This window comes from Camellia sinensis, chromosome 1, assembly GCF_055761805.1.
Source record: "Camellia sinensis isolate YWXY chromosome 1, ASM5576180v1, whole genome shotgun sequence".
NCBI lineage: Eukaryota > Viridiplantae > Streptophyta > Magnoliopsida > Ericales > Theaceae > Camellia > Camellia sinensis.
In genome coordinates, this window is record NC_138961.1 from 46,423,078 (window position 1) to 46,438,658 (window position 15,581).

General features: G+C 39.5%; 1 protein-coding gene across 5 annotated transcripts in view; it reads right to left on the minus strand.

Annotated features, from left to right (window-relative positions):
- Positions 1-6,615: 6,615 nt before the first annotated feature.
- The window catches only part of LOC114291999 (transducin family protein / WD-40 repeat family protein), a 33,034-nt gene continuing 24,068 nt past the window's right edge, over positions 6,616-15,581 (minus strand). For all 5 annotated transcript variants that reach the window (XR_014333936.1, XM_082876747.1, XM_028235903.2 and 2 more), the window contains 7 exons: positions 8,699-8,754; positions 8,527-8,617; positions 8,252-8,441; positions 8,101-8,169; positions 7,913-8,016; positions 7,773-7,835; positions 6,616-7,118 (listed from right to left, as the gene is read on the minus strand). Coding sequence is in view for 4 of the 5 variants with exons in the window: in XM_082876747.1 (XP_082732873.1) it covers positions 7,011-7,118; positions 7,773-7,835; positions 7,913-8,016; positions 8,101-8,169; positions 8,252-8,441; positions 8,527-8,617; positions 8,699-8,754 (681 nt within the window). In the remaining variant the exon portion in view is untranslated. The remainder of the gene's footprint in view (positions 7,119-7,772; positions 7,836-7,912; positions 8,017-8,100; positions 8,170-8,251; positions 8,442-8,526; positions 8,618-8,698; positions 8,755-15,581) is intronic.

Here is a 15,581-nt window from a genome sequence, read left to right on the forward strand (position 1 = left end):
AATTACATCCTCAAAAATACTCGACAAAGCTTCAAAGGTTCACAACCACCATTATTATTTCTTCGAAGCTGTTGTTGATGCAAGATAGAGTGCTTCGAAGCTTACAAAATTATGACAAAACGGCTTTCGAAGCTGTTTTTGGCCAACATTGTGGTTATTCAAAACTTATATGTTCTGGTTCACACATAATTAATGAAAATATTAATTTTGTGCTTCGAACCAATGATTAATTCTTCGAAGACACCAAAACTGTTGTTCTTCGAGCCAACTTATGATGCCAAAAACAGGCATTATTCGACAACTAATTAATTGTCATTTTACATATATTTGAAGAGATGTACACATTTCGAAAGTTTTCAAAGTTTTATACAGTTTCGAAGATGAAGTAATCAACCTTCGAAACAACTCTTGATGTTTCGAATGTATCTTCAAAGCTTTATACAGCTTCGAATGTGAAGTAATCAACCTTCGAAACAACTCTTGATGCTTCGAATGTATCTTCGATGCTTTGATTGTGTACATACAAACAATTGGCCATCAATTTGAAAAGATAAGCCATTCTCAGCCATTTATTTAAATGCACAGGCTTTTTCTAGCCAAGTTCATGCATTTTAAATGGTCATCCCTTGTTCTTAGTGCTTCGAACTCATAAAAACAATTTGTTAATTTTATTAGCCACATCATCATAATTATATTTTGATGTGAACCACAAATCCAAAAAGGATTTTGAACACCAAAAGTCATGGTATAGTGTGACCATGAAAATTTATACTTTTTGACATTTTGAAAAATGTCAAAAATTTTGAATTCATGAACAGTGGCTTGTTCATTATTCTTGACCATGTTTGTTTTAAAAACATGACTTTTGCCGAATAGGTTTTCATAATTATTTGGCAAAGTGGGTTGTTTTTCCATGTTAGCCATTAATGGCTTATGAAAATCACCCATAGATATATTATTTTCATGACTTCACTCTCTAAAATTTGGTTTTTGGACCCCTCGAGTCATACATGGAACATCATTCTTAGCCAAATTTGGCTCAAGAACATGCTCTTTCGTTGTGTTAATTTCATAATTTGGCTCTTTTAAAACGAACTCTTGAACCCCCCGAGCCATTGATGAAATCAATTCTTTGCTTTTGCTATTTTTAACCATGGAAAAATTCTGAAAAAATTCAACAATTCCGACCATTAAAGCCTCAGTTAAAGATTTGGTAGTGAGAGTTGATAACTCATCATTCCATTGGCGAATTTCCATATCAAGTTGATGAATTTCTCCAATTAAATGGTGTCTTTTTTCTTCCACCAAATAATATTGTAAGGGATGAAAGTTTATTTCATCAAGAAAATGGATTTGTTCTTGAAGATCCAAAATTTCTCTTTCATGCCAATATATTTCATATTGACAAGTTCGAATGGCGAAATCCAAATCGTTTGTCATTTCTTACACTTCGAGTCCCACCGGGCGTGCCAAAAAATGTTGTCTTATTTTTCCTACGAAGGAAAATATCATAAATGCGAGCGTGCCAACAAGGATTGAAAAATCCTTACAGATTAAATTCAAGCCAATTATCAGACGATTGTGTTGACGGTTCTTTTGCCTCAACGAAGAGGACTTCACAATTGTCAAGTGTAGAGAAAAGAAAAAGTAAAAGAAGAAAAAGGGATGGAGAAAGATGATTGAGTGAACAATCAAAGTAATAATTACTTACCTCTACTCCTATGCTTCGAAAAGAAAGTGCATAAAATGCTTCGAAATGGAAATGCTGAAAATAAATGCTTCGAAATATAAATCTATGTTGAACTACTCCTAAGATAAGGAAAATGACAAGAAATATTGAAATCAATTGTCTTTGATTTATGTTCTGGGTCCTTTACAATGTAGCCATTAATGGCTATTTATAGAAGAAAAAATACAGCAATAACTACTTAGTAACTACCTATTTCTTCCATCTTCATTCTTGTCTTGCCATGTGTCCTTCCACTCATCCACTTTGTCCTCCCACTCATCCACTTTGTCCTTCACATTCTCCATTATCTCTATAACTTCTTTTAACTTCCAAATGAATAAAAGGATGTCACGTGTCCTGCAATTATATAAATAATAAATAATAATAAAAATTACAGATTTATGGTGTTAACAGTATATAATAAAATTTTCAATGGTAGTGTTATGGTGAGTTTTTTTTTTTTTTTTATAAAAAAAAAAAACACTAAATTCAAGCTCTTTAAAACGAAAATTCTATTTTAAATTTTTTTTAAATTTTAAGATTAAATCAAAATAAATTAACACAACATATATAAAATTATTGTTACAATCGAGTCGTGTTTTGAGAACAGTTTAGAGTTTAGACTTGACAATTTTACTTTTAAAACGACTTGAGTTTAGTTTGATAAATAAATAAATAAATAAATAAATAAACTTGAATTAGTGGTGGTGTGCCTAACAAGTAACAATGGATGGTTGTTATGTTGACGAGTTCACCTTTTAAGGCGCGTTTGGAGACTGATTTCCGTTTTTTGACCACTGAATTTCTGGGTGGTCCCCACACGTTCGGAACAGACTACGTGGTCGGAATTGTCTCACACAAACCATAAGTTACACATTCAGTTTAAAAAAAAACATTAAAAAAAAAAAAACATAAGTTACACATTGTGAAGGTCCGTACTTCTATTTTGTGGATCTGAATTGTTAACATTTGTGGAGTATATTATTTAGGATAAAATTTAAATTATTTAAACATTCTTAATTCTAAGATTAAATTTTAATTATTTTTTTAAAAAATATCTAAGTCATGCTAATTGTTTATTACTTTTTAAACAAATTTTGTTATGAAATTACAAATATTCAACTAACTTGATTTTTGTTCATAAATATGATCTGTTAATTTAAATTATCGAAATAAGTCTAGGACAAGCTCCAATTAGGTTGCATAAGCATAGTAGTAATCCGTCTCTATTATTCGAGGGAAATTCTAATGTGCACCCCTTTAAAAATGATATATAATATGCACTCCGAATTATACTATTGTCTCTTTAGTTATAACTCATGAGTTCTTTAGTTACGTTTTATATTGTGTTTAGTTATAATATTTTTTTAAATTATGATGCAAAAAATTAAAATTATGTTTTTTTTATATTTATTATAAGATACATATATATACACCATAGTGTTTCCTATTATTTGATGATTTTGAACCATGACTCTCTTTCATTGATGGAAAACACTTGTCAAACTATTTTTTTATTTAAAAATAATAATAATAAATTTTATTATTTTAATTAATAAAAATCAAGCCACCCTCGCCCTGAAAACACCAAATAATTTTGAAAAAATAACGGCACAATGATGTTAAAAAAAATTACAAATTAATATTAAAATTTATATATTTTAATAATTAAAATATTATATTTTTTTTATTATTTTGTAAAAAAAATTTCTCAGCTCCACTTACAAGTAATTCCCCAATAATTTTTAAATACTTACGTGTAGCTTTTAATAGGTGAATTTATTATCTAATAAATCCTATGATAATTAATAATATTTTTCATAAAATACTATTAAAAACAGTCACTAATTCTTAATTTTTAGCAACAATTTAAAAATTGCCATAAAAAAATCACTAATTATAAATTTTAACGACAGTTTAAAAAAATCGTAACAAAAAAAAATCACTAATTTTTAAATTTTAGTGACAATTTAAAAAATTAATCACAGAAAAATACCACTAATTTTAAGTGATAACGATAATTTATAAAAATTGTGACAAAAAAATTATTAATTATCAATTTTTAACGACATGTGTAAAACAAAGTCAAAAAAAATATTTTTAGCCATAATTTTAATATAACTTATTTTTAATAAGATTTAATAAAAATTAAATCAAATTATTAAGATTTAGTGATAATTTACCAATAATTTTTCCACAAAAAACTGATCATTTCGTTTACGGAATCAGTCAATCAATCAGAACTTCGTCAATTGTCTTTTATTGAATTTGTCATGGTGACAAGTTCTCTCCACCCGCCAATCGTACCATAATTGTCTATTTTATTTGTTCAATAAAAATGGACTCTTTTAGGTTTTTTATTTTTTATTTTTTATTTTTTTTAATAACAATTTCGGAGTGAGTAAAGATGAGCCAAATGCAGCCCGGCCCTGAAATTTTTGGGGTTTGAAGTCGATAATCAACTAATAAATTTCTATAATCCTTCATATTTTTTTTTCATTGAATGAAAAAAAAAATTGAAAGTAAAGCACAAAAAATTTGTGTCAAAATCACAAAAAATACTTATGATTATATTACAATAACTAATAAGTATCGCTTGATCTTCACTCTTCTTGTATTTTTAGAAACAAATAAATCAATCATAATTGCATAATCTAATTTTTTTGTAAAATCATTTTCAATGAATAACAATGCTAATTATTTTAAATGGGCATTTTAATTTTTTAATGGATTAATTGATTTTAAGTTAATTTGGGGTTTCCTTAATTTTTTTCGGACTTAAAATATACTTAATATATTAGATTAAACTAAAATAAGAGAGACCCCTTTTTAGGTCTATATTTAATGAATAACAATGTTAATTTTTTTGAATAGCCTTTCAATTTTTTAATGCATCAATTTATTTGAAGTTAGTTTGGACATTTTTTAATTTTTTTAAACTTAAAACGTACCTAATATATTACACTAAATTATAATAGGAGGGGGTCCCTTTTTTAAATTTATTTTAAGGGACCCTAGGCTATGGCCTTGTGGCCTATGCCCCTAGGGCCAGCGCTGGCCAAATGAGGGGTGAGAAGTTAACGACCAATTTTTTTTTTTTTTTTTTTTTAAAATGGAGAGTAAAGAAAATTAGAAGAATTACATACTAAGACCAAAAATTAATTGCAAAGTAATAGAGAATCAAAACTAATAACACTACATTTGGAAGGATTGAATTGAAAGTAAGTACCAAAAATGAGAAAATTGTGAAATTACAAAAATAACCTTAATTCTATTTCTCATATAACTATTTCTATTTCTCTTCCTATTTCTTTATTCCCTCTCTCCTTAAACCTTAGCTTACCAAGCGCACCTACCACCACCTTCTTCAGCATCCGTACCACCTTCTACAATTGACAATTCCTTTTTTACCCTCCTTAACTTTTCCCAATCCCTTCATTGTCTTTCTTCACATTCTTCTGACCTCCCCCCTCTACAATCCATTCCAGTGTCAACCATGTCCCTCTCTCGCAACCCATTTTCTTCTCTACACGATGGCAAATGGCATCTCCTTTGTATGAGATGGCAATGGATTTGTTTATATTAATCTTCGCGATTGTACTGACCTATTTTCTTTAAACGCGATGGCAACACTCTTTCATCTTGGTTTTTAAGAACTAACTTTTGCCAAATTTGTTTTTCATTTGTAGAAAGATGAGAGGATTGTAGAAGAGGGATGGATTCGGCAAAGTGAGGCGAAGGAGGTAAATGGGATGTTAAAAAAGAATGGGAAAGATGATGATGAGTTGAAAAGGATGGAAGAGAATGGGAGGAAAAGGGTGAGAGAATGTTGTAGGTTGCGAGAAAAATGAGGGAGTAATTGCCGAGATTGAAGAAGGTGAAGAAGCAATGGCCAAAGAATTAAGGAAAAAGGAAGTGCGGCAACGGCGATGGCAAAGTTGGACAACGAGAATGAAAACGACGTTGACGGGAAATGCAAGCTTTCAAGTAAATCTTGATTGGTTTGATACAAATCTTACTTTCTAAATCACATCTTTGAAAAGATTGACAATTTTCTCTAAATCACAAGTGAATTTTTTGACGAATAATTTGTTGTTTTTTTTGTTCTTTTTTTCTTTTCATTTTGTTGTACGGCTCTTTGGGATCTTGTTTCTATATGTTACTTTTTAGGGCAAATTACATATACACCCCTTCAGGTTTGACAAAATTACAGATACCCCCTGAGGTTTGAGAAATTACGAATTCCCCCCTGAATGCTATATTTGCATAAGAAATTAGGGGGTAATTTGTTATGAAATATAAACCTCAGGGGGTAAATTGTTATGAAAATACAAACCTCAGGGGGCGGGATGTAATTTCCGAAACCTCAGGGGGGTATCTGTAATTTAACCAAACCTGGAGGGGTGTATATGTAATTTGCCCTATTTTTTAATATAAATGTTTTTCAGGTTCTCAATAAATTAAAAAAAAGAAGGGAATAGTGGGAGCGGAAAAGAAGATAACGAAAGGGAAGGTTATTTTTGCAGTTTCATAATTTTTCCAACTTTTGATAATTACTTTCAGTCTTTCCATGTGCAGTAGTGATATTAATTTTGATTCTCTATTGTTTTGCAATTAAGTCTTCAGATTTATTGGCCAAGGAAATATTAGCTAACTCAAAATAAGCATAAGACCCTTTCGTCAAAATAGGTGAAAATATTAAAATGAATTTTAAAATCGAACAATTTTTTTTATGAATTTGTGAACAATGTCCCCCCCCCCCCCCCCCCCCATCCCCCAAGGGCATAAAAAAAAATCATAAATTAAAAAATTAAAAATTAAAAAAAACAAAACAAAACAAAACAAAACAAAAAATAAAAAGGACTTAACTATGCATTGATGCAATGTGAAAGGGAAAAATTAACAAAAGCTATTCATTAAAATTTTCAACATTATTTTGACCAAAACAATTTACAACTTATGGGGTTTCACAAAATGAAATAAGAATACAATAATTACACTTGCATACAAATTGTCAAGGCAGAGCACCAAATAGTTTTGTGGAACCTTTGATTGAATTTCACTTCCCAAATGGGCCAAGCAAGCTGCATCAACAAATCCAATCAATTCAAACCAGTGCGAGGAATGCGCTTGGAGCTCAGTGTCAGAGAATTTGCTTAGAAAGTTGAAGGTTCGACCCATGCCACTTGTGCTTCCTATACCCCTTCCCCACAACCCTAAGATTAGATTATATATTTAAAAAAAAAAAAAAAAAAAAAAAGCCCAACATGGACACTTCTATTCATATGTTCCACCACTTGCGCTTTTCCATTGTCTTGGCAAGTTCACTAGCCAATGATGCGAAGTTTTCTGCGCCGCTTTGTAGCTCTTCAGTACGCCTGCTTAGTTTCTGGTAGAAATAGTGAGAGAAACCATGGTCAGGGGAAAATTGTTAGCTCTGTGAAGGAGTTCAGGCACTCTACCAGTTTACAAGACAAAAAGAACCTAAAAAGTTCTTTTCTCGCTAATAATAATAAATAAACCTAAAAAGTCATTTTATATTTGTTTACCAGTGTCATTATCTTCTAACAGCCAAATGACCAATTAATCCACATTATTCTCATCGGAACCTATGATTTATGACTAACATAATAACAAAATGGTTGCATATAGATAGATCATCTAGCACCTCAGATAACTGGGGTTCAGGTAATACAATTATGTGTTGGACTTTGGGCATAGGATAATAGCCCGTTAATTTGGGTCAAAATTCCAATACACGGCACATATTGGTCTATCTTTCAATGACCACAGGCAAAACCAAAGTCATCACGCTGCATTATTTCGTTCCAAATTCCAAAATATATAATTATAACTGTTACTGCTAGTTGTTTAATGGTTTACTCATGAACTTCCCACAAATTAAAGGAATCAAAGTGGGAAGGCCAGAGTTCTTGCCTCTCCAACAAACTTGACCAGCATTCAAGAAAGGAGGAAAAAAAAAAAAAAAAAAAAGCCATATAAAGAGAATATCTTAAGACATAAGATGACAGCTTTAGCCTACCTCAAGTTTTTCCCCACGCTCTAAAAGTTTATCTTTTGCTTGAGCAGCAGCTGCAGAGGCATCCTGAAAACAGAGACCATGTAAGCCAACATGTTTCGTATATCATAAAACATTCACTAATAATTTTTGCATGAAATTACCCCATCCTTTCTATATTTAGCCCTAATTTCCTCAGCTGTTCTCAATCTTGGTTTCGTATCTGTACTACCACCATCAAATAGCTTTTCCCTCTCCTTTTCCTTGTCTGCACAACCAAATCAAAATGCTAAGTCCATTTTAACCTTGAAATACAAACACAATAAGACCAACAAAGAAATTTAGTATTAACCTTTTCTTTCAATCTTGATCTTTTGAGACGTAAATGGAAGAGGTGCAGGTTCATCAATGTCAATATCATCTATACCAAAATAAATATAAAAAGTCAATGGAAGGGAGGAAAAATGGGAACAAAAAAACGGAGGGAGAGAGAACTAGAGAACCTATGCCAAGTTCAAGAACATCTAGGTCATCTGTGATGCTTGTAGAAGGGTCTGAGAATGGGAACCGAGAAAATATGCTCTCTAAATGTGCCACAATAGTTTTATGACCTTCAAGATCCGCATGGTTCTCCTCTGCCTTACCACCTTTGAAGCCCTTTATGATACCACCGAGAATTCGAGGGGCAGTACTCTGTAGTAACAGAAGATAGAACAACTCTTTTAACATTTCAAGAAAAAGGAAAAAAAATAGAGATCCTGAGATCATGTACAACAACCTGTTTCCTCTGATTTTGAGATGAAGTAACAGCAGCATCTGCAGCGGCTTCAAGGACTTTATCATGAAAAGAAGGCAAAGCCTCCGGAATCCTAAAATAAAACGAAGATTTTAATCAGAAATTCTACACATGAGAGAGAGAGAGAGAGAGAGAGAGAGAGAGAGAGAGAGACCTGAAGTCATTTTCAAAGGAAAAAAGAGATATGAAAGCAACTTCATTCCCATTCGCCTGTAAAATTTAACATCATAAATTTGAGATTCATATTGTACAGAGCCATAAATGAGCATAACTACATTGATGAGACTTCAATATTTATAAACTCATAAAATGAAAGAAATCACCCAGACTGGAAATCAAGTATGTGCTGTTAGTACAAAATGAGAAAATACAGCAAGAAGGTCAAGTGATACAAATTCAACTCCTACATAAATATTCTGGAGAGAGAGAATGTAAATGAAGTAGAAATTTTTTCAAAAACTATAATTAGTTGCTGATTGCTAGAACTTAAAAATTCTCATGGATAGATATTTACTTTTCTGCAATTGAGTTCTATTAGAATAAGATGGTCCATGAATTTTATTGTAACACGATAACCCCAACTTTTCGAGGATATCCATTTGGAACCTCTTCCCAAAATAATTATGAACTTCGTGCCTTTATCCCTAAAATCACCATGTCCTTGGTAACCCCTGTTGTTGAAACTTGAAACCTTCAATCTGAACCACACCAACTCTGACATCTTATTTGACAGGCCAATTTTAGCACCTTCCAGAATATACAGTTCAGAATCTTGGCCAGCACCGAGATACATTGCCTTATATCAGAGAGCATCTATTGCATAGTTTTATAGTGATATAGAAGATTCAAGCAGAAACTACATGCCTCATATTAGCCAGGAAATGCATGTAATGAACTTCTGGATCAGGGTGCGCTGCTTACTTTCACTTCACTGCTCTAAAGTATTTTTCCTAATTGCTATTTTTTTTATTTTTTTTATTTTTTTTATTTTTTTATTTTCACGCATCCATTATGCTTATTGATGATATTGCGGGCTCCAGATGGAAAGGGTCGGATTGATCCATGCTTCCCAAACCGTTACCCAAAGGTTGAGCTCACAACAAAACCTGCACAAGAGTTCAGTGGGGAACGGGGAGTCCCCCAGCGAACCCTCAGACGAGCAAGTTAGTGGTGAGTGATCGAATGTCCGGATAGAAATGGTGATAGAGAACTTAACCTTTTTTTGTCTTAGGAGCCGGCTTATATCCTTTGCTCATCGTTTCCTTGTCCACTCTGGGCTGACACATTGGCCGAAAGTCTATGTTTTAGCTTGCCTTGTTCATGGTGAGGCTATTCTGTTTCGACGTGAAGGGTTATCGTAATAAATGCTGCAGGGAAGCTCATTAATGACTGATGTATGGTGCAATAACTCTGCAGGATCTTTGTTTGCTGATATGGCTAGCTCTTTACTTTACTTGCCAAGTGTTTGGATCTCATTGGTGCTTGCTGTAACATTAGGTTTTGAGAATGTTGGGCTTTAGTATTTGAATCATGGATTGAGCCTTCAGTGGTGAGCCATATCCTTTATGGGCTTACCCATGTCAGTAGTCCCCCATTCCCAAGTGCCACTTTAGTCCAACGAAGGGAATAAGGAAGTAAACAAGGGTGGTGAGATATCGACAGAGAGAGGACCGACCGGGAGGGGTGGCCGAGCGGAGGGGCCGACCGTGAGGAGGGCCGACCGCGAAGGGTGGCCGAGGGGACGGGCCGATCGTGAGGAGGGCCGACCGCGAAGGGTGGCTGAGGGGACGGGCCGACCGTGAGGAGGGCCGACCGCGAAGGGTGGCCTAATGGAGGGACCGACCGTGAGGAGGGCCGACCGCGAAGAGTGGCCGAGGAGAGGGGCCGACCGTGAGGATGGCCGACCCCAAAGGGGAAGTGGCGGTGCGTGGGGCGCGAGGAGCGGCGGGGCACGTGGTGAAGTGAAGTGGAATAGACAGGGGAGGGGAAGGGAATAGTGGATCGTGGTCGTACACGTGGCGGAATCCTTGAATGGGGGAGGTGGCGCGTTAGTAAGAAGTGAAGGGACAGGGTGATATAGGGCAGTGAAAAGGCAGGGACGGGAGTTTTTCGAAATTTTTCAAACTGGTGAAATTTAACCTTGACCCTTGGAATATAGGCAAACCGTGGGCGTTTGGGGTTGTCCGCTTTACCTATCTTTTTGCAAAAAAACAACACGTCCCAGAAGTAAACTCATTTATTTCCAGTGATACACCTCTACAACACTTTGTGAACTTCCTTGTGCCCGCGTCCGAATCAATACGCAGACACGTAAGAGAAATGGCCCAAAAGGAAGTGCCAACCGCAAGGCTTGATTCGTTAGGTGATGATGATGCGGCGGAGTTGGCAGAACAGTATCGGGTGGAGCGAAGGGAGGGGAGGGTAGTTAGTCAAGCGGTGCGGGCTCGCCCTATGACAATGATTGCGGCCACGAGGCCCATTAGTCAAGCGGATCCGGACCATTGGCACACCAAGCCAGACAGATCCACACTTACGGCGGAGGAGTTGGAGGGAATAAGGAGGAAGTACCAAATTCCCTCGGAAATAGGGTTGAGGCTGCCCACATCCAAGGAGAGGGCGTTGGATGTGCAACCGGACAAATTCAACCTTTACGAGGAAGTGCTGCGACGGGGTTTGAGGCTACCTCTCTCCCAAATAGTGGTGGACGTGCTAAACAAGTTAGAAGTGGCGCCAGGGCAGCTAATGCCGAACGCTTGGAAGATAGTAGTAGCCTGCGAGTGCCTGGCAGCAGACGACCGGAGGGACGGCAATGACAATGGAGGAGTTCTTCTCCTGCTACAAGGCCTCCGATCAGCAGGAAACGTGGGTGACTCTGCAAGCAGTGGCGGGCCGAGGTCTGGTGGCAGGCCTGCCATCTTCAGTGAAGGGGTGGAGGCCGAGATGGTTCTTCGTGTCGGCAAACGGTGGGACAGGAGTTCGCACAACATGAAAAGTCCCCACGAAATCAGTGGAGCCAAAGTTAGGCGTGGAGGCCGAAGACAGAGTAAAGAAGGTGAGGGAGTGAAGGGAGGAGAAAGGAGTGAGGTGGGACGAGCTGGTCCTTCCTTCAACATTGTTTGCCTTGAACTTGGGATTGCAACCGTTGGAAGAGGATCCGGCGAGGGAGGAAATGGAGGTGCGGAGGAAGGCGGAGGAGGAGGAGAAGAGGTTGTTCGCCAAGGCGGAAAAATGCAAAGAGGCGCAATTGGGGCCTGCCCCGAAGCTGGTGATGAGAGAGTGGATCCGACCGCGTCCCAAGTCGGTGGGCAACAAAGACCTAACTGGCTTCGCCCCTCTGCCGCCCCCAGTAGACCCACTGAAGGTGAGGGGCAAGCAGGAGTTAGAGGCGGTTATAAAGAAACTAAGGAAAAAGAGAAGGGGTGTAGAGAGGGGGAAAGATGCCCCTGTTTTGAAAAAGATGAAGGCTGGGGGGGAGGCTGCCCCTGTTGGGAAGGAGTTGAAGGAGAGGATGGCGGAGGAGGCCCCAGAAAATGAGAAGCTGAAGGAGGAGGGGATCAAAGAGGGCGCAGAAGAAGAGACCACTCAAATGGCTAGGGAAAAGCTGGGCCTAAGTGCCCCCATGGTGCCGATGGTGGCACCTGCACCAGAAATAAGCTCAAGGCCCCGCGAGGGGAAAGCGGGGATCAGCAAGCCAGCGACAAGTGCCGCGCTGGCGACCGCCTTGTACCACGCGCGCGCGCTGGCAGGTCGCTCGGCGGAAGGGGAGGGGGCCAGGGTCGCAACCGACCGCTTTGTTGGTGTGGTGGAAGACGCGGCGGTGAGCTCGACGGCACGTTTGTCGGAGGCCGATCTACTGAGAGGGTTTTACTCAGCCCAAATGGAGGCAGCGACTCTGGCGACCGCCCCGATGAACAAGGCGGCGCGCACTAGGGTGGAAGTGGAACCGCTAAGGGCCCAATTGGAATAGGCGAAATCGGAGCTCCAAAATCTAAAGATGGAGACGGCGGGGTGGAGGAAGACCGCCAGGAGTCCGTGCGCCAAGGGTTTGGAGTATGCGCAGAGGGCGAAGGTCATGGAAGTGTTGGTGGTAGTGCCTAAGAACGCGGCGGAGCGAGCTAGTGCCGAGCTCATCGCAACCAAGTCAGAGCTTGAAGCGAAGCACCACAAGCTGATATCGCTTGAGTTCCAATTGGCGGGCGAGTAAAAGAAACTTGAGGAGGTCCAAAAAGCCTGCACCACCGCCAACGAAAGGTGGGAAGAGGCCATGACCAGCAACGAAGATATGTGGGACCAGGCGATCAAGGACAAGGAAGCGGCCGACGGTCAGATCACTAAGTTAGAGAAGGCTCTGGCGGAGGAAAGGCCTAGATTGGCGTCTGAGAGAGCGGCGTACCCCGACCTGTGCAAGGCGGCGGTGGAGCAATTCAAGGAATCCGCCGAATTCCAGATAGCGATTGATGCCGCAGTCGCCAGGAGCTTGGCGAGAGAGGGTGATGAGGGAGTTGGGCCGTCGGGAGCGGCCGTTGGAAATAGAAGCGAAGAGGAAGTGATCCAGAGTTTCCAGCGGTCGGATTTTTATAAGCATGAAATGGCTGAGTTCTGGGACAGCGGCTGGAAGACCTTCATGCACAGGGCGCGAGAGCTGTTTCCAAACATCGACTTCAGCCTCGTGAAGATAGGTAAGACGACGTCGCCCAGACCCCTCTAGACGAGGGGGTTGAGGAGGAGGACCTGGCCTCTAGTGAGGAGTGATCTATGTAGAAAATTGTACTTTTGTTGTTTTGTTTTGTGTTTGTTCGTTTTTGTTTAATTTCTGCAGCAAGTTGTATGTAACCGTAAATTTTGTAAATAAAATGACGAGTTTTCTTTTGTATCATTGTTGTCCTTATTTCTTCTGAGTTGTAAATTTAAAAATAATGAAAATGGCAGAGCAGAATTTAATGAAGAATGGTTGTAAAAGTAAGACATATGTATGAATTGTGAAACTTGCTAGTAGGTTGTGATGTAAAAAGTTTACAAATAGACAGCCAGTCTGACTTGTGAGAAAACTATGGTGCACAAAATGTCAAAAGTGAGCGTGCATGAGAATGTTAAGGAGTGTTAGAAATGAAAAATAGGCTTGGACGACTATGGGCTTGGATTTTAAATGAATTAGAAATGTAAAGTTAAAATTGTAAAGAATGTTAAAAGACGTCATAGTATGGACCTGGATTTGAACTGAATATGGCAACCATGCTGTAACATGAAATTACGAAAATGGACCCGGCTGAACTCTTCATTCGTGCTCAGTCTGGCTGGGGCTTTTAATTAACTCAGCCTGGCTGAGCCTTTCGTGCTCAGTCTGGCTGAGGCTTTGATTAACTCAGTCTGGCTGAGCCCTTCGTGCTCAGTCTAGCTGAGACGTTAATTCACTCGGTCTGGCTGAGCCCTTCATGCTCAATCTGGCTGAAACTTTAATTAACTCAGTCTGACAGAGGCTTTAATTAACTCTATTGAACAAGTCGTTATTGAAGCACAACGCAGATAACAGAGCCATAAAACCATTGTCATTTAAGGCATAACCTATTGATCATAAGTTTACGCCATGTATGAAGAGGACAAAAATAACCAAATGTGTAGATGGTCAAAAAGCACATACAGCAAATGGTTAATACAAAAATAGGACACGACACTTTACTGGAAATAACGCTTCGAGTGCTCGGCGTTCCACGGGTGGGGGAGGTCTCGGCCTTCCATGTCCTAGAGTCAGTAAGTGTCTGGGCAAGGTCTGGCCTTAACAACGTAATGTCCTTCCCACTTGGCTGCTAGCTTGCCCTTGGCCGGATTTTTGGTGGCAAGAGTTGCTTCGCACAAAACTAGGTCGCCAACTGCGAACTCCCTCGGTCGGACTTTATGGTTGTAGTGTGCTCTCATTTTCTGTTGATATGAGGCTCGCCTGACGGCAGCTGTTTCGCGGAGCTCTTCAATCAGGTCTAAATCAACCTGACGTAGGTCTTCGGTTAGTTCTGGGTCTTGGTGCAGAATCCTCGGGGTTGGCATCCTCGGGGTTGGCAGGCCGATTTCCACTGGGATGACTACCTCAGCGCCGTATGTTAAGCAAAAGGGAGTCTCCCCAGTAGGGGTTCGGGCGGTAGTGCGATAGGCCCAGAGTACGTTTGGCAGTTCCTCAGCCCAGAGTCCCTTGACGGCTTCCAACTTGGTCTTGATGATCTTCAAAAGAGCGCGGTTGGTGACCTCAACTTGCCCATTGGCTTGGGGATGGCCTGGGGAAGAGAAGCACGATTGAATGTGGAGCTATGCACAAAATTTCCTGAATTTGGCGTTGTCGAATTGCTTGCCGTTGTCGGAGACGATGGCTTGGGGGATGCCGAATCGGCATACGATTGACTGCCAAATAAATCTGGTTGTGTTCCGTTCGGTGATTGTGGTGAGGGGTTCCGTTTCCACCCATTTGGTGAAATAATCAATGGCGACCACAGCAAACTTGGTTTGGCCCCTACCGGTGGGCAATGGACCAACTAAATCAATGCCCCACTTGGCGAATGGGTAGGGACTGCTGAGTGTAATAAGTTCTGTCGGCGGAGCATGGGGGATGTTGGCAAAGCGCTGACATTTATTGCATTTAAGCACGAACTCAGTGGCATCTTGATTGAGAGTAGGCCAAAAGTAGCCGATGTGGAGTATTTTATGGGCCAGCGACCTGGCACCCGAGTGATTACCACATACACCCTTGTGGATTTCCCTCATCACATAGGTCGCATGGGAAGGACTGAGGCACCTGAGGTATGGGCGTGAAAATCCGCGTTTGTACAGGAGGCCGCCGATGAGGATGTAATTAGACGACCGGGCTCTGACTTTGGTGGCCTGCTGTGTGTCATCTGGTAACTCCCCACTTGTCAAGAATAGAAGGATGTCTGCCGCCCATGGGATAGGTTCATTTTAGAGGAAGTGAACCTCCAGCTGGATTGGCGACGTGGCCGGGTGGGCCAGGTATTCCAGACGAACTCCATGGCTAAGGTCCGATTGGTCAGCCGAGG